This window comes from Neomonachus schauinslandi, chromosome 6 (assembly GCF_002201575.2).
Source record: "Neomonachus schauinslandi chromosome 6, ASM220157v2, whole genome shotgun sequence".
Classification (NCBI taxonomy): domain Eukaryota; kingdom Metazoa; phylum Chordata; class Mammalia; order Carnivora; family Phocidae; genus Neomonachus; species Neomonachus schauinslandi.
Genome location: NC_058408.1, coordinates 127594397 through 127614865, shown reverse-complemented (window position 1 = coordinate 127614865; position 20469 = coordinate 127594397). Strand labels below are relative to the sequence as shown.

Genomic DNA, 20469 nt, shown 5'->3' with positions numbered 1-20469 from the left:
TCAAATGCCCAATAGCTACAATGTGACTAGAGGGATGTGTTGGACAGCATGTCTGGACTTCAGTAGGGTTTTCTTAGCTCTCCCTTCAGATCGGTGCCCTTGTGAATGGAATGGGTGGTGTGGGGGAAGGACTCCTGGGTGACCCTGGAGAATCCATTTGCACTTGTGTGGTAACTAGTAAGAAGCCTTAGGTTTTGCCATTTCCTGATAACATCACTGGTAGTTATGGATTCAGGATCTAGAGGACTGCAGCCTCCCCAAATGTCTAAAATACCAGCTCACTGTCGGGACCGGGCTCCTACCCTGTGGGAGGACCTGGGCTAAGGAAAGTGCCAAGTTCCAGGGCTGCGGTTTCATGGGGCCCTGGGAGGTGGCCTGTGGAAAGGAGGCATCACCCAAGGAGAGGAGGGTTTCTAGAGAGGGAAGACCACCGAAGTGGATGCTTCTTGAGGGCAGAGGCACTACTAGGTAGATTCCTGGAAGGCGGAAGCTCTTCTTGGGGCCTTCGCCGCCCCGCAGCCGGCCTCACATGCCAGACGAATGAATGCATGTGCTTCCACCCGGCGCTCCCGGCGGCCCTGCCGATGGGGGAGGGGGCCTGCTCCCTGGCCTGGCCCGCACCCCGCAGCGGCTCCAGGGCCGCGGGTGTGAGGGGCGGGCCCAGCTCTTGGCCCGCGCCGCCCCATGTGACCCGGTCCGACATGGTGTCGCCTCCTCCCGCGGCGTAGGTGGCGGCGGCTCGGCTGTGTTTCGGACCGGGCCTGCGGCCGCTCATGGGCAGCCAGGGCCACCCGGGGCCGCCCGGGAACAGCGGGCCGGGCGAGGGCGAGGGCGGGGAGGCGAGGAAACTGCAGGGAGGGAGGGTCGCGAGGGGGAAGCGAAGAAAGGGGAAGGGGAAGGGAAAAGCGGGAGCAGGACAGAGCGGAAGAGGAAGCGGGGCGGAAGGGAAGCCGGGGCTGCAGAAAGCGAAGGAGGCAGCGGGGCTGGGGGCCGAGGCGGGAGCCAGGGCAGGCCCAGGGGAGGAAGGAGAGGGAGGCGGAAGCGTGGAGGAAGGGGCGAGAAGGATCGTGCTGGGAGATGAGGGGAGCGCAGGGGCGGGGAAGGAGGCCAGAGGAAGAGGTGCTGGGAAAAAGGAGGAATGGAGGGTCAGGCCTGGGCGGCGGGAGGACGCGAGGCCGGGGAGAGCGCAGGGACGAGCGGGTCAGGCGTGGGGCTGCATCGCGGGGGCTGGGGCGGCGGGGGTGGCCATGGCGGTAGCCGCCGAGGAGGAGGCGGCGGCCCGGGAGCCGGCGGGCCGCCCCGCTGCGGGGCCGGCGCTCTTGCGCCTGCCGGAGGAGCTGCTGCTGCTCATCTGCTCCTACCTGGACATGCGGGCCCTCGGCCGCCTGGCGCAGGTGTGCCGCTGGCTGCGGCGCTTCACCAGCTGCGACCTGCTCTGGCGCCGGATAGCCCGGGCCTCGCTCAACTCCGGCTTCACGCGGCTCGGCACCGACCTGTAAGCGCCCGCTCACCCGCCCGCTCCCTGCCCCGGGCCGGCCCGCGTCCCGGGAAAGGGCGGGGCGCCGCGGCCTGGTCGGCCCGGGGTTGTGTCACACCCCGAATGCGAGGCCCGGCCTCGGCCTCGGCGGGGACCCCTACCCGAGCGCCCCTCTCCTGTCGGAGGTCCCCCTCTGAGAAAGCCTCCCATGAGCATCCCTCAGTCGACACCCTCCTTGGGCGGCTTCTCACAATTAGCCATCTTAAGCACTGCCTTCAGCTTGTAATTTTCTTTCCTCGCAGACGGTGACTGGCCAGGTGCCTCAGCCCCCCAGGAGCCAGGGTGGTCTGAGGCTTCGGACGCCTCCTCCGGTCCAGGAGGAGGCGTATCCTCCTGGATACATACATATCCACTATGTAGTCTATCAGAACGTTTTTTTTTTTTTTTAAGATTTTATTTATTTATTTGAGACAGAGAGAATGAGAGAGAGAGAGCACATGAGAGGGGTGAGGGTCAGAGGGAGAAGCAGGCTCCCTGCTGAGCAGGGAGCCCGATGCGGGACTCGATCCCCGGACTCCAGGATCATGACCTGAGCCGAAAGCAGTCGCTTAACCAACTGAGCCACCCAGGCGCCCTATCAGAACGTTTTTATGGGTATTCATCCGCTCACCCTCTTCTGAAGGTTGTTAGGCTGCAGGGCTCAGGTGAAATCGAATATGGAGAAAAGGGCTCAGACCTGAAAAGAAGGCTCCTGGTCCAAGTGTCAACTGTAGTTTGACTTGATACAGGCAGAACGACACAAAAAAGGGTGCCTGCTTATGGCAGGGGACTGGATTAGGTCTAGGTGGTATAGAAAGGCGTGGTATTGCAGTTTGGCCTGTTTTGGGTAGGATCTGAGACCTGTGCATGGAAAACTGACTTGAACGACTTGAGCTGTTAAATAGGAAGGGGGAAAAAAAAAGAATTGGGTGAGTAAAAGCTTTTAGATTGCACCTAAAATTCCATCCAATTTGGGTTTTAAAAAAGGTAATTCTAAAACAGTATAACAACATTAAAGAGTTTTTTAAAACATAAAACGCTATACCATTACCTTTAGACAACTATTCACTATTTAAAATTACTTTTCAGTTGTATACTTTTCCCCCCCTCCCAGTTGCTGTTTTACTGATCCTGACAGAATAGGTGCATAATAAATGTTTGTAAACTCTACCATAATGAGATTAAAAACATTCTTCTAATATTAAACTTTCATGTTGTGTCTAGATTTTTGCTATTATGGATAACAGTGAAACAAAGCATTTTTGCGTAACAGCTTTTGATATATGTCACATACCACATATATGCCTTTTTATTTTTATTTTTTTGAGTGATTTTCTTTTTTAAATTTTTTATTAACATAATGTATTATTTGTTTCAGGAGTACAGGTCTGTGATTCATCAGTCTTACACAATTCACAGTGCTCACCATAGCACATACCCTCCCCAGTGTCCATCACCAGCTACCCCATCCCTACCACCCCCCCTCCACTCCAGCAACCCTCAGTTTGTTTCCTGAGATTAGCAGTCTCTTATGGTTTGTTTCCCCCTCCGGTTTTGTCTTGTTTCATTTTTCCCTCCCTTCCTCTATGATCCTCTGTCTTGTTTCTCAAATTCCTCGTATCAGTGAGATCAACATACGCCTTTTTAAATTAGTTCCTTAGGATAAATGCTCAAGATTGGCTTTATTGGATCAAAGGTTATGGTTTGTAAAATTGTACTAAGTTACTGTGGCACCAGCAAAGAATGATTAAGCCAGTTGCATATGAAAATTTAAAAATCTGTTTTAGTTGGGCATATGATTGTATCCCAAAGTTTTATTTTTTTGCCTTTTTTTTTACCACTGACCCCAATAAATATTTTCCCATGTGTTTGTTTCACCTGTGAGATTGTCTATACCTAGTCTTTGCCCATTTATTATTGGGATTTTGATGTTTTTCTCATATATTTGGAATCCTGTGGGTCATAGATATTAGGGTCTCATCTGTCATCTTTGATGCAAATATTTTCCCCAGTCCTTTTTACTTTACTGTTTTTAGCCTATAGAAGTTTTACACTTAAATATATCAGAATCTGTCAGTCTTTTGTGATTTTTTTTCTTTTTTTACCCCAAAACTGAGAAATTTATAATTTCTCCACAGACCTGATGAATCTTCTTTTTGATATTCTGCTGGTTTTCTTATATTTGATTTTTTAAAATAACACTTTCATCAATATCAGTTTTGTTCTGGTGCAAGGGTGAATTTAACTTTTTTTTTTCCTAAGTGGCTACCTAGTTATCACTGTACCTTTTGTTAAATAATTCTTTTCTCTCCCTTTGTTTTAGAAAGCTTATGTTGCCAATTATTAAGTTTATGTGTGTGTACAGACACACACACACGTATGTATGTACATCTGAACTCCCATTTTGTTCCATAGATATATTTTTCCATTTTTCTACTGTTTTAAATATTGTTTTTTGGTAGAGTCTGGTATTGATTAGGGTTAGATTTATCCTTGTTGTGTGTGTGTCAGGTCTCCACTCCCATTCAACTCCCCAGCAGAAAAAGATACTGTGCCTTTTCAAAAGTTTCTGTGGTTTTCACTGTAAAGTTTCTCTCTCTATATATAGTCAAATTTATTCCTAAGTATTCCTGTATGTGTTATGCATTTTGTTTTTATTGTGAATGCAGTCTCTTTTTCAGTATGTTTTTCAGCTGGGTGTTACTAATGGTGATGTACAAGATTACTATAAGCTTTTGTAAATTTTGAACCTGATTATTTTGCTTAACTTATATTCTAGTATGATTTTGTCTAGTTATCTAGTCAGGTTTGTTACCTAGTATGATGATAATGATTCTTTGGGATCTTTTGGCATGCAGTCTTGTTACCTTCATTTCTTATAAGAAAAATTCTTTCAAAGGACCTATCAGTTGACCTTTAAGGGAAGTTGGCTAAAGTGACTGAAACCCAAGCCAGCTAAGGCAAAGCTTGGCTTTCTTTCCTTATAGAGATTGAATGAATGAATTGATGTTTATTTTTCTTTCCTTTTCAAATGCTCTAAAAGAGAGATAATGGGAATGAGTGTTCGTTCTATGAGCAAAAACAACAAAATGAAAATGAGTTTGTAGTATAAAGTGCTTTGAGACTGTTAAGTGATACGGCTTTATTATTTATTAGCCATGTGTGTTTTGATTTCTTGCCCATGTCCTAGGATGGGCTATCTCTGACCTTCTAGGGAAGTTGTTTTACCACAGCATTTGATAAAGAGCAGGGTCACTGCTCATGTTTTCTGAGTTGAGGGGAGAAGTTATGTGTGTTACAGCAGGTGGAGAGAATGTTTACCAGTGTGGTCTGTTTCTGGACAGCTGCAGAGACGTGATAAGCCACCAAGAGAGGTGGTTGTCATCCCTGGAGGGAGACAGCATACACCCCAGTCCTCGTAGGGCATCAGAGAGCCTGGGCCCAAAGTATGAGACTGTGGCTGCTCGGATAGTGGCAGGGCTGTAGTGTATGGTTTGGGCTAATTAACTGCAGACTGGACAGTGGGATGTTTTTATGAGCACAACACAAAAGTTCATTTTATCAGAAGTTACACAGCCTCACTGGACCTGAGTTTTATCATCTATAAAGAGTGGCAAAGACCTACCCAGTAAAATGAGGCTTAAATGTGCAGTTGTGTACAGAATTAAGCACATAGTAGGCACTCAATAAATTGTTGTAAAATGGAACTTTTTAATTGCTTGGCTTGTCTAGTCAGTTTGTATTTAGCAAAAGAGATGGTTTGAATTGGAGGTGCTGCCGAAAGACAGGAGGTGGGGGAAAACACACACACACACACAGAGCGCTTAGTTTCTCTCACCTGTCCTGAATGCTTTTGGAAGCATGACAACAGAACCTGTGGGTCTAGGATCTGCACTCCCTGCTATAAGATCCTTTTGATTCTCAAAAACACGAACTGCTAAGGTTTACTGACCTTCCGGCCCAGGGCAAGTCCCTTTCAGTTTGGCTGTTCCTAACTGATCATAGCTTTGTTGAGTAAGATGAACTGCTTTGGTTCCTTGTGATTTGTTAATGGTCTTATACTTGTGCTTGAAGGCATTTTGGCCACTTTTAAAACCACAAACAAATAACTTGCTTCCCTTTAGGCCTCTGGCCCAAACAGTGAACATGGGTAGGTATCTGAGCTTTTAAAAAAAAAAAAAAAAGTGAACACAAAGACAGTTTGAGTCAGTCATCTGGTTTAAAATCAGTTTTCTTTGAAGGTTTTATGAAGCCTGGGGGGGAATAGAAATATCTTTAATATAAAAATCAAGGAAATGTTTCATATAGCGGTCTTTTAAGTTTTCCCTGAAGAGTAGGGGGGAAACTAACATGGTTCAGTCTTCAGGAACAAAACAGTGAAATTTAACCCTCCCAGTTTATAATGAAGGCTAAATGCAAGAAGTAGACAGACAATATGACAGGTGGAAGAGCAGAGGTGCTATCTGTAAGTTCTAATACTGGAAATGAACAAGGGCAAAGAACAGAATACAGTATACCTGTATATATAATCTAAGGGTTTTTTTAAAGATACTTTTGCCAGTCTCATGTTAATTCCTCCCAAATTAAGTCCTATGTTTTCAAACTTGAATTTTATTTTAACCATCCTTTGAGCAATACCTGGGTGCTCCTTTGCATTTACTTGTGGTAGATTTGCCTAGAATTAACAATAGGTGTTTAGGAAGTAAGGCTCTGAGGTGTTTGCCCTGGCATGTACATTCATTCCTCAGCCAGGGTCTTGCAGGCTTGGAGCTCTTTGAGGCTGGGGAGCAGGGTATCTATTTCAGTGATGATTAACGTCCAGAGTAGTGAGATGGACACAGATAAGCAGAGTGTGTTTGTTTGTTTTAAAATGATTATACCTAAGAGCATTTTTTTGGCCCAGAAAGCATAAAGTTTCCTTTCCTAACTCTGACCTGGAGAAGGCATTGTTGCCTGGTTGCATTTAAGGTCTGAACAGTGATTTTCAGAAAACAATTAGCAACTTAAAGTAGCTTAGGCTCTCTCCTTCGCCTTTCTGCCTTACCCAGGAAGGGGAGTCACTTACTTGTTCTCTAATTGATTGAAAAGTTTCATAGGTGGGTGTATTTCTCTTTAGCTGTTATGAAAAGGCCTTATTTTTAATCGTTTTGTGAGTTAATAAACGTTGAGTTCAATTTACAAGCTTAAAATAAATAATACACCTGTGGAAGCAGGAAATGGTCCAGTGCAGCTAGTGCCTCCAAATCCAAACTGGGAGAATGGAAGAGGCCTTTTCCTCCAAGACCGTGAGAATATAGAGCTGCTTATATCATTTCCAGTCTTGTAAAACTTGAGTAGTAGAGGATCAATTTCCTAACATTCAAGGCAGAAACATGGAGGAAACCCAAAGTCTTCACAGTCTGTAAGATGAGCAACTCCTGTTGGGATGAGATCTCTGAAAATATTTCAGTGCTCTATACTTTGAATTTTCTGTGCTAGCACCTTCACCTTGTAAAGATAGTGAGCTGCTGAAATCAAACTGACAGTGAAGTTACTGAGGAACCATACAGATTAAAAAAAAATTTTTTTTTGAGTGTTTGCCATAGAAAAGAATTATCTTTGTGTGATAATGTAACCTTACCTCTGGGTTGACCCTGGCATTGGACTAGTTTCTGGTTCTGACTCATAACCGTGGAACAGGGAGTATTTATTTATTTATTTATAATTTTTTTTTTAAGATTTTTATTTATTTTTTGGTCAGAGAGAGAGGGGACACAAGCAGAGGGAGCCAAAGACAGAGAAGTGGGCTCCCCCCTGAGCAAGGAGCCTGATGTGGGACTTGATCCTAGGACCCTGGGATCATGACCTGAGCCGAAGGCAGCCACTTACCTGACTGAACCACCCAGGCGTCCCAGAACAGGGAGTATTTCGGTAGATTCTTCTTAAGGCCAGTAAATTTTGAAAATTTAAGATGAGATAAGCTGTTTGAAAAAGTGAGGATAGTCAAGTTTTGAATTTTCAATGAAAATTGGGATCCCCCTCACTCTGATCTACAGAAACAGATTTTGTCTAAGCTCCAGAATTTATGTAAGGTGCATCAACCATCAGACCAGGTTGAGAATCCAAAGATTTGGTTTCTTCTTCCTTTTTTTTGGGAAGATTTTATTTATTTGACAGAGAGAGAGAGAGCGCACAAGCAGTGGGGAGCGGCAGGCCTCAGAGGGAGAGGGAGAAACAGGCTCCCCCACTGAGCAGGGAGCTGGACACGGGACTCAATCCCAGGTCCTGGGATCATGACCTGAGCGGAAGGCAGGCGCTTACCCGACTGAGCCACCCGGGCACCCCAGATTTGGTCTATTCTTGAGGAAAGACTTTTCTATTCAGCAGTCTTGCTCAGATTTGAACAGAATTCAGATGGAAATCCAGTTGTAGTCAATGGAAATTAGGTGGTAGTGCTAAGTAAGAATATGTTTGTGAATTCTGAATCATGTGAACGCTTGAACTGGATCTAAAGCCAAGGATGAGACTATCTGGAGAAAGAATTTATCTTTTGTTAGAGATTTAGCTGCCTTGTGTCAGCTCTGAGTCAGTTCTCCATTAGACCCAAACCATCCTCATTGCCCTCCCTAGAAGCCTGGGCCACCCAATGGGCCGTGGGCTGCCCCTCTTTAGCCCACAATTAATTGCCAGTACATTCTTTCTTCTTCTCCTTCTTTTTGGTATTTGACATGAGCTCAAATTGCTGAGAAAGGTGACAACTGTGAAATGAAGACAGGGCTTAGAGACACCTTAAAAAATACATGCAAAGGCCACTAAATGACAAGAGCAGACTGCCAGGCTCTTTCAAAACATCGCCACGTCTGTTGACTTTCCATTCCTTGTCTGCAGCACAAAATTGGAGGTCAAAGAATCATAGGAGTTAGAGATGGAAAAGACATTTGGGGTCAGCCAGTTCATCCCTCCACCTTCATCTGCCCCTGATTCCGAATCATTCCTTACATTATATTTTCTCCCTCAGCTCTTGTACAGTTTTCACGGTCTTCACTCAACCTCGGCTGTCACCTTTGGGGAATGATGCTGGAGGCTTCATCCAGTTTCTCCTCAGCAAAGAGAGATATTGCCTCTGCCCCCAGTTGACATTCATGAACTTCTTTGTTGGTGGTCTCAGCTGAGAGACTGAAGACTAGCTGGAAGTCTCTCTGCTGCCTGGCATGGGGCTTTTCTAACAGAACTGAAGCACATTTAGTGTCTGATGATGTTGGGGAAGGGTAAAGGGCTGGGATACGGTGTAGTCATTGCTGAATTTCTTCCTAGACTTTTGTTTTTCAAGGCTCTTCACCTGAAAGGAGGTTGTGTGTGTGTGTGTGTGTGTGTGTACAAGGCATGTGGTATTGGGGAGGTGGACAGTGACAAGGAGATTACACTGAATAGGAGTTTGGTAAAAATCCAAACTTGGAAATTGATGGGTTAAGCAAACAAAAGATACTAGTCCTGTGAAGTAGTAGAGGACTATTTCAAGAAACGCATGTTAGGGAAGACACAGAATGGGGCGTACTGTACACAACTTTCAGCTTACAGTCAAGTTGAGGAGATCAGATGGGTGGAGGCAAGTATTTTGGACTAGGGGATGCTGTTGTTTTTGGGGTCTCTCCTTTAAGAAAGTAGGGAAAGACAAGTCTTACGTTCACTGGATGCATGGTTTGGCAGGGGGAATGGTCATTTTAAGAGGCAGCTTTGGAAGGTTACCCCCAGCTCCCCATCTTGCTCCAGCAGCTGTTGGGAGCAGTCTGAAGGGGGTATTATGTTTCTTCTGGTAACTCTGCCAAGAATGAGAGGAAATCCACAATCTGTGGGCTTTCTGGGGGGAATGGGGATGGGGTGGCAGGTGATGGGACAGGGAAATTAAATTGTTTTATGGTAAATATGTTGAGATACTTTTCCTGGAAAGCTATTTCACCAGAAAGAATGATATTTCCCCTGCTCGCGAGCTTGTAATGGGTTCTTTCTCTGCAGAGAAGGGGAAATAGTCTTCTTCCAGTACATCTTTTTCTTTCTTTCCTGTAGCTCCAACTTTGACCTCCCATGTTTCTTTAAATTTTTTTTTAGAAAGTCCATATTGAAAAGGTGAGTCAAGATTCAGGTACAGGTGCTGTGTGAGTCTAAGAGAGTCCTCTCTTTAGAAGTGAGTTACTAAAGAAGAATCTGTCATTTATCCGGTATCTTGGCTGCAGTTTGACTTTATCATAATGGCCTCAAAACTGGAGATGTAAAAACTTTCTGGGTGGCGTTCTGGTTCATGTTCTTTCCATCCCTTCATCCAGGCTGGAACGGCACCAGGGATTTTGAAGCCTGGCTACTTGGGCTGAGAACCTGTTTTAGTGATTAATATGGAAAACAGTTGCAAGATTAAAAACAATAAAAAACAACCCTGAGAAGCAGAGCAGTGTAATTATTCCTTACATTTCAGATGGGGAGCCCAGGGAAAAGTCATTTTCAAGGTATGAGAACAAAGTCCACTTGTGAAGCTGTTAGTACCTAATTCATGACTCACTGAGCGGATGGTCTGTTCACAAAAAATAGTGGCATCTTTCTTGCTGTTGTTTATGCTCAGAAACTGCTAGATCAGCCTTTCTGAAAGTTGTACTGTGGGGTTCGTGAAAAACTGATTCTGTGATCAAATGAGTGTAGGAAGTGCTGTGGTCCACATTGCCTCTCTTGGAGGTTCACAGTGCCCATTGGTAAATTAAAGACACTGAGAAGTCCTGCGATCGAGAGACCTGTTTTATTTTGTTTCAGCTAGCATTGTCTAAAGTGTTTGAGCATAAATTTCCCCCCCCTGCTAATATCTCTTAACATCTTGGAGAACATACACGGGTCAAGTGCCCTGCAAATACAGAACTTGACCAATAGTAGGAGGAAATGAATGTGAGTGTGAACATAACCCTAAATCCTATACTCAGGGTTATGAATTGGGGTTATGCCTACTGCTTCTGAAACTTCTTTGGACAGCTTTGACATGTGATACCACATTAAGGTAATTTATCTGCTCAAGTTCCTTCCCTCGAGCTTCTCTAGCGTAAGAATTTGGAGGCTTTGGTTGAATTCCTAAAGGTGTGGTCTATTATACATTTTTAGGAAGGGACTTTGGATCTAGAAGGTAGTGTGTCTAGGCTCCTGAAAAGCTACAAGTATTGTTGGAAGTGTGACTTGCCAAAGGGAGAACTATACTTTTGAGGACTTACTTAAGCAGTTCCTAAGCGGTATCTATCAAAATACCTATTATGCTGGGCCCGGGGTTCTCCCCTTTTGTGTCTAAGACATACTTTTGTATGCTGTTAGAATTTTTGGTAGTACACGAAAGGATTAAAAGGTAAATTTTAAAAAAAAATCAAGCTTTAGAAAGTTGAAGAACCTGTATATTTATTTATTCACCATGTGGTATGTTACTGTTCTAGTAGAACTGTTTACTGCCCTGATCTTGTTCTCTTATATCCTCTCATATACCTTTCTCCGAACATACAATCTTCATCTTATTTGTAGCAAATTGGGCCAGGGGCCACATTGTGGCTCTGTGGTTTGTCTGAAGTCTTCATGAAAGTGGGTGGATCTTTAGTTGAATGAAAATCAATTCTATAAATTGTTTAAAGTTTGATGGCCCAGTTATTCGGGGTTCCTGGTATACCACTGCTCTGCAGCATGCTGGCTGGGATGTACTTTTAGAAGTACTGAGAGGTTAATATTTGATCCTGTGGAATTTATGACTGTACTGGACAAACCATAAAGCTGCAAAAAGTTAACAGTGCCTCAGTTTGTGTTAGGTTCAGCCCAGGGGTTCACATGAGAGGGAGCAGACTGTTGGCAGGACTTAGGAAAGTAGAGGCATAAGCTGGGTCTTGAAGAATGGGTGAATTTGACTAGTGCCCAGAAGAGGGAAGCAAGCGTTTGTCAGGGACAAGGTAGGCTGGTGCTGGCAATTTAGGAGAAGGTACGGAGGTAGGGATGAATGTAGAAGAGAGGGGCTTGGCTGGAGTTTGCTTGCATGGGGTGGGACCATGGGAGGTAAGGTCGGATGAGCAAGGTGAGGCCTTGCAAGGGACAGGTGCGTCTGCTGCCTCACCTTGTGCATGGTCCTATCATCACTGTAGGGAGCAGTCTCACTTCACTCGCTGGTGGGGCTATTCCCCTGTTTCCTGGCCAGAAGGGTAAGCAATTTAACACAATATAATGATTTTTCATTGATTGAAAAAAATCTTAATTGGGGCGCCTGGGTGGCTCAGTCAGTTGAGTGTCCGACTCTTTGATTTCAGCTCAGGTCATGATCTCAGGGTCATGGGATTGAGCCTCATGTTGGGCTCTGTCTTGGGTGTGGAGCCTGCTTAGGATTCTCTCTCTTCCTCTCTGCTCCTCCCTCACCTTCTGCTGGTTCTCTCCCTCTTGATCGTAAATAAATAAATAAATAATAATAAATAAAAGTTTTTAAAAATCTTAATTATAGACCTCCGCTGCTGAGGCTGTTGGATGATTTAGTCTGATGCAGGTGTAGACGAAGAGTGAGAGGTTTCCTTGGGCTGTGTAAATACCATGCACTGCCAGCTGCACCTCCACACTTGCCCGAGCCTTTTACCCTGGGGGTTAGCATTTTAAAGAGACCCCTCAGGAGTTCTGGCCGCTAACTGCCTCCTCCCCAGCTGGGAACTGTTGACAAGACTCTAACTAGTGATGTTTGTACCATCAAAGACTCGATTTTGTGGTTTAAGAAGAATAAAATTGACTACATTAAAAAAATACATTAAAGGGGCGCCTGGGTGGCTCAGTCGGTTAAGCGTCTGCCTTCAGCTCAGGTCATGATCCCAGAATCCTGGGATCGAGCCCCGCATGAGGCTCCCTGCTTCGCAGGAAACCTGCTTCTCCCTCTCCTACTCCCCCTGCTTGTGTTCCCTCTCTCGCTGTGTCTCTATAAATAAATAAAATCTTAAAAAAAAAAAAAATTAAAGCCAAATTCTTAGTATTGGTAGAAGGTAGGGTAGGTATAGGCAATACAAGGGACAATCTTTCTGGAAAGCAAGATCAAATAAAGAGGCAGTGTTAAAATTCCAAGCCCTGAGCATCATTTTGCATAGCCCTGTCGCCCCTCCTTAGCCCAGTGCACCCTGAGATGCCCTTGTTCTCCATTTGTGGACGGGATCCCCTCCTTTGCCGAATTCCCAAATCAGCAGGGAGCTATGCTTATGGAAGTCATGCCAGTCATGCAGGGAGGCGGCATCCACAGCATCAAGGGGAACCGAACTGCAAGATGGGGCAGGAAGGGAAACTGAGTTGTGATCCAGGAGTTTACTGGTCTTAGAGACCATGCAAGTTTAAGTCCTCTCTGAGATACCTGCACTTCCTGCTCCTTCACTCTGAGGCATTTTTATTCAGACTTATTTGCTTTGAGTTTGGGGGGTGAGGGAGGAGAGCTGAAATGAAAGGGGACTCTAGATAACTGCCTAGATTAATTTCTGTCCCTCTGGACTCACTGGTTGCCAAGATTTGAAGGGGCCCCATAGCGTACCATGGATGCATGTTGTGTTGTTTTTGTTTGAAATAGGTCTTGCGCCCAGGAATGCAGTCAAACTGTAATAGTGACTAAGTGCTGGAAAGCTGAGAGGGAGGGGGCCCAAGTGGAAAATGAGCCTGAGGCAAGAGAAGGCAGGCTGGGAAAATGGAAGTTCCACCAGGCCCACAGGCCGGTTGGAGATTCCTCCCCGCATTAACAGCCCTGTGAGAGGTTTATTTACAGGGCACTAATCATTTTGGGGGGAGCACACCCACTTTAAACCAGCAAGTGTGTTGGAGAAACAGCCAACCAGAGAGCATTTCAAAGATGGGAACAAGGGTCCTTATTGAATTCCAAGGGGCATCTGCTCCTATTTTCTTAGGCATGTCTGCTGCCTTGTTCTACCAACCCCTTTAACTAGACTGTGACAGGTCCCAAGGGGGGGGGGGGGGGGGTACCTGTTTTCAGAGAAAGATTATTTTATTCCTTCTGATTTTTCAGGTGCTGAAGCTAATAAGAATATACGTATGATTTTGCCACCAGCTAGGGAAACTAACCATCAAAGATGGTGGAGTAGACAAAAGGGATGAAAAAGCTGAGTTGTTAAGCTGCTTTTAACAAAGTGGTACTATTTCTCAAGTCAAAGCCAAAGGGAGTGGCTTTAAAAAGTCGAAATTTGATTTGAAGGGCCAGAGCCAAGTGTCGTGAGGATGGCATTGCTTGTGGGAGAAGACGCCTGCACCTGCTGTTTGGTAGCAGCTTCGAAAGTTCAACTTTGGAAGTTTCTTGCTGATCAGGCCTGCAGGGCAGTGCTTTGACCCTTAGTAAAGTGTCAGCAAAGGGCAGTTAAATGATCGGAGAGATGAGAGAAGTGTTGTCCTTAACCCAGTTCAGGAAATATGTTGATTCTTTCCCCCATACTTCCTTCCTGCTGTGATGTAGAATATTCAATTTTTGTTCACCTCCACCTCTTAGCTTGGACTAACTCCAGAGGAAAGGTGAGCTACGGAGGATGCCTTCTTTTATACCTGGGAGGGATTTGCAGATAAGATTTGACACGGAGTCTAATCTTTCTCATTAAGAGTTCAGTTCTTTGGTCCATCCTGTTAACTGTCTTTTGCTGTGCTTAGTTCTCTCTCCATCTGGTAGCGAGGCTTGCTCTCTATCAGTGTGAAACCGGGGTCCGCATTCACCCAGTGGACGAATCAGTAATATATTTTAGCTTTAATGTGTATACACCCAAATCCTTATCATTCAGCCTGAAAGAGGACTAATGTTTGACATTAGAACAATTTCTAATAATTGTAGTTAAATTAGAAGAAAAATGAATGGTTATTGGATTAGCTTCAGGGATGACACCATTAATTGATATTAACTATTACCTATATTTATATTTATGTAAGAAGAATGAACCTTTTTTGTACTTACACTGTACTTTAGAGAAGTCAGGTAACCAGAATTTTATAATTAGGAAGAGGCAGAACTGGGATTCAGATCCCAGTTTCCTAAGTGTGCATTCTGGGCTTTTCCCACAACTTCATTGAATTTACTATGTAGGTAAAGGTAAATCGAGAGACTTATCAACAATTATGTGAGAGAGATATGTAGAAATGTGTAAGATCTATAAACTCACTTCCAAAGTACCATCTATTTACTTCTTCTGACGTGTTTATGGAGATGTAATTTTATGTAGCATCTCTTCACTTCTACCTTTATAAATTTGATTTCATTTTAAAATTACCATTGCTTGCTACGGTCATTTCCAAAATGTTTGGCAGTTCCACATTTGTCATTTCTAGCGGCAGCGTATTACATTGCATGAGTATACTGTTCTGCCCCACAGACAAACATTTGGGCTATTTCCAGGTTTTAGCTCACATATATCGCTGCAACTATAAATATCTTTGTAAAAAATATATTATTCTTTTGAATTATTTCTTTGTGATTTAGTGCCAAAAATGGGAATGCTGGGTCAGAAGCTGTCATATAACAATTCTCGACGGAATTCCTTCCTGAGAGGCTGTACTGGTGTGCTACCTGCTGCCTGCGATATATAACCAAACACAAAGCTGGCTATCAAACCAAAGCCAGTTTCTGTTTTTTTCCACCTAGTAATAGATGTGAGGTGGCACTTTAATAATTGTTTTAGTATGCATGTCCGTATTAATGTTGTGGGATGTTTCCCCAGTGTTTAGTTATGTGGACACCGTGTGACTGTTCTTATCTGCTGTTGGTTGTAGATAAGGGGGTATTGGAGACAGGGTGTTATTCTGGTAGATTTCTATCAGTCCCTTAAAAGTTTTAGAGATAAAACTTGTACCTATAGTATTGTTAATTTTCCCCTGCTGTTGACTCTGTTTTCATTTTAATCTCTTTTTTCTTCTGTGCAGCATTTAAAATTGAAACACTTTAAAATCTTCTAGTCAAAAAAATATTTTAAATTCCCTCTCATTTTGGGGGGATTTATTATATTGGGTTATGAGATACCATCTAAATCAGTTTTTTCCTCCATTGATACCCAGTTTTGTCATCAGCATTAATAATAATTTATTATTTTAATGAGTATTTTCCTCTTCACCAAAATATTACAGTGTAGAGCAATTGGAAAATACATAAAAACACAAAGAAAATAAAAACACACGAAGTTGGCTATCCACAGTTAACGATTTTGTTTTTTTACTTTTAATTGTTCATTTTATAAATATTGCATTGGTCTGACCATTCCTTCACTGTCCTATAGCGTCCCCAATAAGTGAGGGGGGGTGGGACCTAGTTTACTATTTTAGAGTATTTACTTCCCATGTTCTTTCTAGGCATGTATATTCCTCTTCCCTCCCTTCTTCCTCATAAACTTGGGAACATGCTACATAAACCCAACAACACTAATGAAGTAGTGACTTCTTTCCTTACTTTAAAATTTTACTTTGTTTGTTATATATTAAGTTCGTATCAGTTTGGGTCATTTCTGGCTTTCTCTTTTTAAATTGAAGTATCAGCTAGTTTGCTTATCGCTTATTTCCAAGGTCTTCTAATTGGATAAAATACAGGAAGTATAATTGCACTATCAACAAACACATTGATACTTAATATGCATAGGTATTGGGTAAATGGAAAACAGTTCCTGGCACATCATAAACACCATATTAAATGTTAAATAAATTATCTTTGGAATTATGATCCAGAGAGATTAAAACATTCTACATCATTTTAAAAATAGTATTCAGTTGGGTTAACTAAACTCTACTCACTATGTTGAAAGATTTTCCATAGTAAAATTGAAATAAAAATGTATTTTGGGGGCGCCTGGCTGGCTCAGTCAGTAGAACATGTGATCCTTGATCTCAGGGTCATGAGTTCAAGCCCCACATTGGGCATGGAGCCTACTTAAAAAAAAAAAAAAAAATCTATTTTGGGTTGATCTTCTAGCCAGAAAATTAAAATAAGAAACCCCTTCCTGAACATTTACTCTCTTTAAAGTGTTTCAGAAGATTGACATGAAGTCATGGATATGTAAAAATTTTTTAAGTGTCCACATGGATAAAATGCTATAAAAAGAATAATAAATTGGAACAAAATTGACAATACAGATTATATAAAGAGGCTTTACACACTCACAAGAAAAAGACCAAAGTCCTCATAGGAACAGGGACAAAGGGTATGAACAAGCATTTCCCAGAAGAAATGCTAATGGCTTTCAAACATAGGACCAGATATTCAGTCTTATCCATAATTAGAAAAAATACTGTACACATTTAAACAACAGGAAGGAAACTTTTTTTTTTAATAAAGATTTTATTTATTTATTTAACTGACACAGAGAGAGAGCTAGAGAAAGAACACAAGCAGGGGGAGTGGGAGAGGGAGAAGCAGGCTTCCCACCAAGCAGGGAGCCTGGTAGGGGGCTCGATCCCAGGACCCTGGAACCATGACCCAAGCTGAAGGTAGCCACTTAACCAACTGAGCCACCCAGGTGCCCCAGGAAGGAAACTTTTTAAAAAAGATTTTTATTTATTTGAGAGAGAGAGAGAGAGTGGAGGGAAGGGCAGAGGGAGAGAATCTTCAAGCAGACTGCCCACTGAGCGCAGAGCCTGACCCAGGACTCGATCCCACAACCTTGAGATCATGACCTGAGCCGAAGGCAGACACTTAACTGACTGAGCCACCCAGGCGCCCCTAAAACCATCCTTTCTAACCTGTATCTGTTGTAATCTTGAAAGCAGGACTTGATTGCTGACTTTTAGCAAAGGGTAGTAAATGTGAAGGTATAGCAGAGACTGGAAGAAATGCATGTCTCTCTTTTTTTCTCAATAGACCTGGTAGTTATTACTCTGTTCCAAGCAGTGTACCTTTATTGTCCAATGGAGCAGGCCAGGGAAACACAGGGGAGCTATGGGGCTTAAGGTGAAGTTTTCAAATTCTTGCCCATAATTGCAAAATTCTGTCCAAAGGTGCATTTTCAGAGGGGCTTTGTGGTCTTCTCCCTGTCCCCTACCACTCCAACCCAGTCACAAACTATGCCATTCCTGTTGCTGGTGCGCTCCCTTCTCTCTTACTGCTCTAACTTTCCTCACCCAGAAAGTACTATTGACACTCCCAACATTTTCTTAATTGAAAAATTCAAAACAGAAAAGTTGAATGAAATGTACCATGAACACTCATATGCCCACAACCTAGATTCTATAGTTAACATTTCACTGTATTTGCTTTATCATGCATTTCAAAGTGAGTTGTGGATATCAGTACACTTCACTTGTAAACACTTCAGCATGCATGCATATAATTGGTATATATTAGTTTATGGGCTTTTTTGTTTAAGAAAAATTTCTATACAGTGAAATGTTCAAATCTTAAGTATATCATTTGGTGCATTTTTTTTTTTTCCATTTGGTACATTTTTTTTCATTTGATGCATTTTTGACTAAAGCATACATACCCGTGTAACCCAAATCCCCTTAAGATTTAGATATAGAATGTTACTCCAGAAAGTTTCTGCATGTTCCTTCCCAGTTAATCCCCTTCCCAGTGATAGGATTCCCAGTGGTAATCACTGTTCTGATTCTTCCATTATAGATTAATTCTCCTTCTCAAACTTCACATGAACAGAATCATACAACATGAACTCTTGTGTAACGTTTCTTTCTTTTTTTTTTTAAGGATTTATTTATTTATTTGACACACAGAGAGAGAGAGAGAGAGAGCACAAGTAGGCAGAGCAACAGGCAGAGGAAGAGGGAGAAGCAGGCTCTCCTCTGAGCAGGGAGCCCGATGCGGGGCTCGATCTCAGGACCCTGGGATCATGACCTGAGCCGAAGGCAGCCGCTCAACCAACTGAGCCACCCAGGCGCCCCATGTGTAACGTTTCTTTCATTCAGCATAATGTTTTTGAGATTCACCCACATTACTGTGTATATCAGTAGTTGTTTCCTTTTTATTGCCGAGTAGCATTTCATTGGATGAATATATACCAAAGGGTGTATGCCCATTCTCCTCTTGATGGCTGCCTGGGCTGTTTTCAACTTTTGGCTGTTAATGACTAAAGTTCCTATGAACATTCTTGTGCAAGTCTGTTTGTGGACATATGCTTTCTCTTGGGTAATTGCTAAGTCATAGAGTAGGTATATGTTTAGATTTATAATAAACTTCCAGAGATTTTTCCAAATTGGGTGTACCATTTTGCTTTCCCACCAAGATTGTAACAGAGTTTTTACTGGCCTTCAAAAAATATATATTCATATACATATGTATATAATTGTGTGTGTGTATATATATTTGTGCATATAATTGAGTGTTATATATTAGTTTATATATATACACACACAATTACAGGTATAAAATTACATATACATATATAAATGCATGTATAATATATACATATGCATACAATTATACATATGTATTTATAATTTCTTCATATTTTCTGGATATAAGCCATTTGTCAAGAATACATTTTGTGAACATTTTCCCCTAGACTGTGGTATGTATATTAATTTTGGTGAGCAAAAATTTAAAATTTTGGTAACGTCTCATTTATTAGACTTTTCTTTTATGCTATTGCCTTTTGTGTTTTAAGAGACCTTTGCTTAGCCCCCAAGTTGCAGAGATATTTTGATATATTTTCTTCTCTCAGCTTTATAGTTTTAGATGTTATGTTTAAATTTATTTTGAATTAACTTTTCTGTTTGGTATGAGGTAGGAGTCAGAGTTTGTGTTTTTCCTTAGGGATAGCCAGTGGTTCCAACTCTCTGTTATCCTTTCTCCATTAGATTGCTTTGGCATCGCTACAGACTCTGTAATGGACAGGCTGTTCTCCTTGGCTTTCTTGGTTATCCTAGGGTAGAGAGAGAAAGTTATTCTTTCTGGTGTCCTAACCCCATCACTTATATCTAGATGTATTCTAGATACTCCTGAGTTCTGACTTAAGCCTGTGGAATTTTCTCTGGTTGGCAATGAGTTGTCGTGACTGGGTTATCTGTTCTGTCTGAACACAGGATGGCCAGTGTCCCGGTGAAGGAACGGGTGAAGGTGTCTCAGAACTGGAGGTTGGGGCGCTGCCGAGAGGGGATCCTGCTGAAGTGGAGATGCAGGTAAGTAGCCTCTTGACTCTTAAAGCTACCTGGGACAGAAAAGCATGCTGGGAAGTAAAAAGTCTGGTCCTAGCTAGAGTGGATATGTGCCTCTCCTGAGGTGTGGCAAAGGGGGCATCGGAGGGACTTTTTTTTTTACATTTGTAAAAATTACCAAAAAATGTACTTTAACAAATTCCACATTTTTATGATTATAAAAATAACACGTTTATTCTATTGAAAAAATAGAAGCATTTAAAGAGGAAATAAAACTTCCGTATAATGCTACCACTCAGAGGTAACCACTGTTAATGTACCTCATCAAAAGAAATAAATGAAGCCAGCATTTCAAACCATCTTGTTTTACAGTTATTTTTCTTTAAATCTACTCTATGGAGTTATGCCTTCGCTTCCTTCACTCCATTAGCCCTCTGCCCAACTTTATTAAGAAGGCAAACTAGGACCTAAAGGCTTGGCTATAGATGTTACAGGAGGTAGAGTTCAGAACTGCGAGGAAATTTAGACAGTGGCTTTGGATTGCTAATGCCGCAAATTTTATGCTTCACCGATGCTACGTTATTTCATAGTTATCATTTGACTCCCTACCAAAGAAGTGCTCCTTGTTGATTGGTCGGAATGGATAAGGAACGTCATGGTTCCTCATTCCAGGTTGACCTGCAGACAGGCTTCTTCATCTGAAGACCCCTTCTCTCTTGCTGGTGTCCAGTTTCTGCTGCTTTCATGGGTGGTGGTTGCTGTGAGTTATGCGGGGGTCCTGGTGGTAGTAAAGAAACTACTAGGGAGAAAGACTGTTTTTTATGGTAAAAAAAAACTTTACCCTCTGCCTCCTGCTTTTACTTTTAATACCAGAAAGT

At 42.7% G+C, this 20469-nt stretch overlaps 1 protein-coding gene across 1 annotated transcript in view; it reads left to right on the top strand.

Annotated features, from left to right (window-relative positions):
* The first annotated feature begins 773 nt into the window (after nucleotides 1–773).
* Nucleotides 774–20469, top strand: part of FBXW4 (F-box and WD repeat domain containing 4) — an 81244-nt gene continuing 61548 nt past the window's right edge. The window contains exons 1-2 of the mRNA XM_021699734.2: nucleotides 774–1495; nucleotides 19520–19615. Of these exons, the coding sequence (XP_021555409.2) occupies nucleotides 774–1495; nucleotides 19520–19615 (818 nt within the window). The remainder of the gene's footprint in view (nucleotides 1496–19519; nucleotides 19616–20469) is intronic.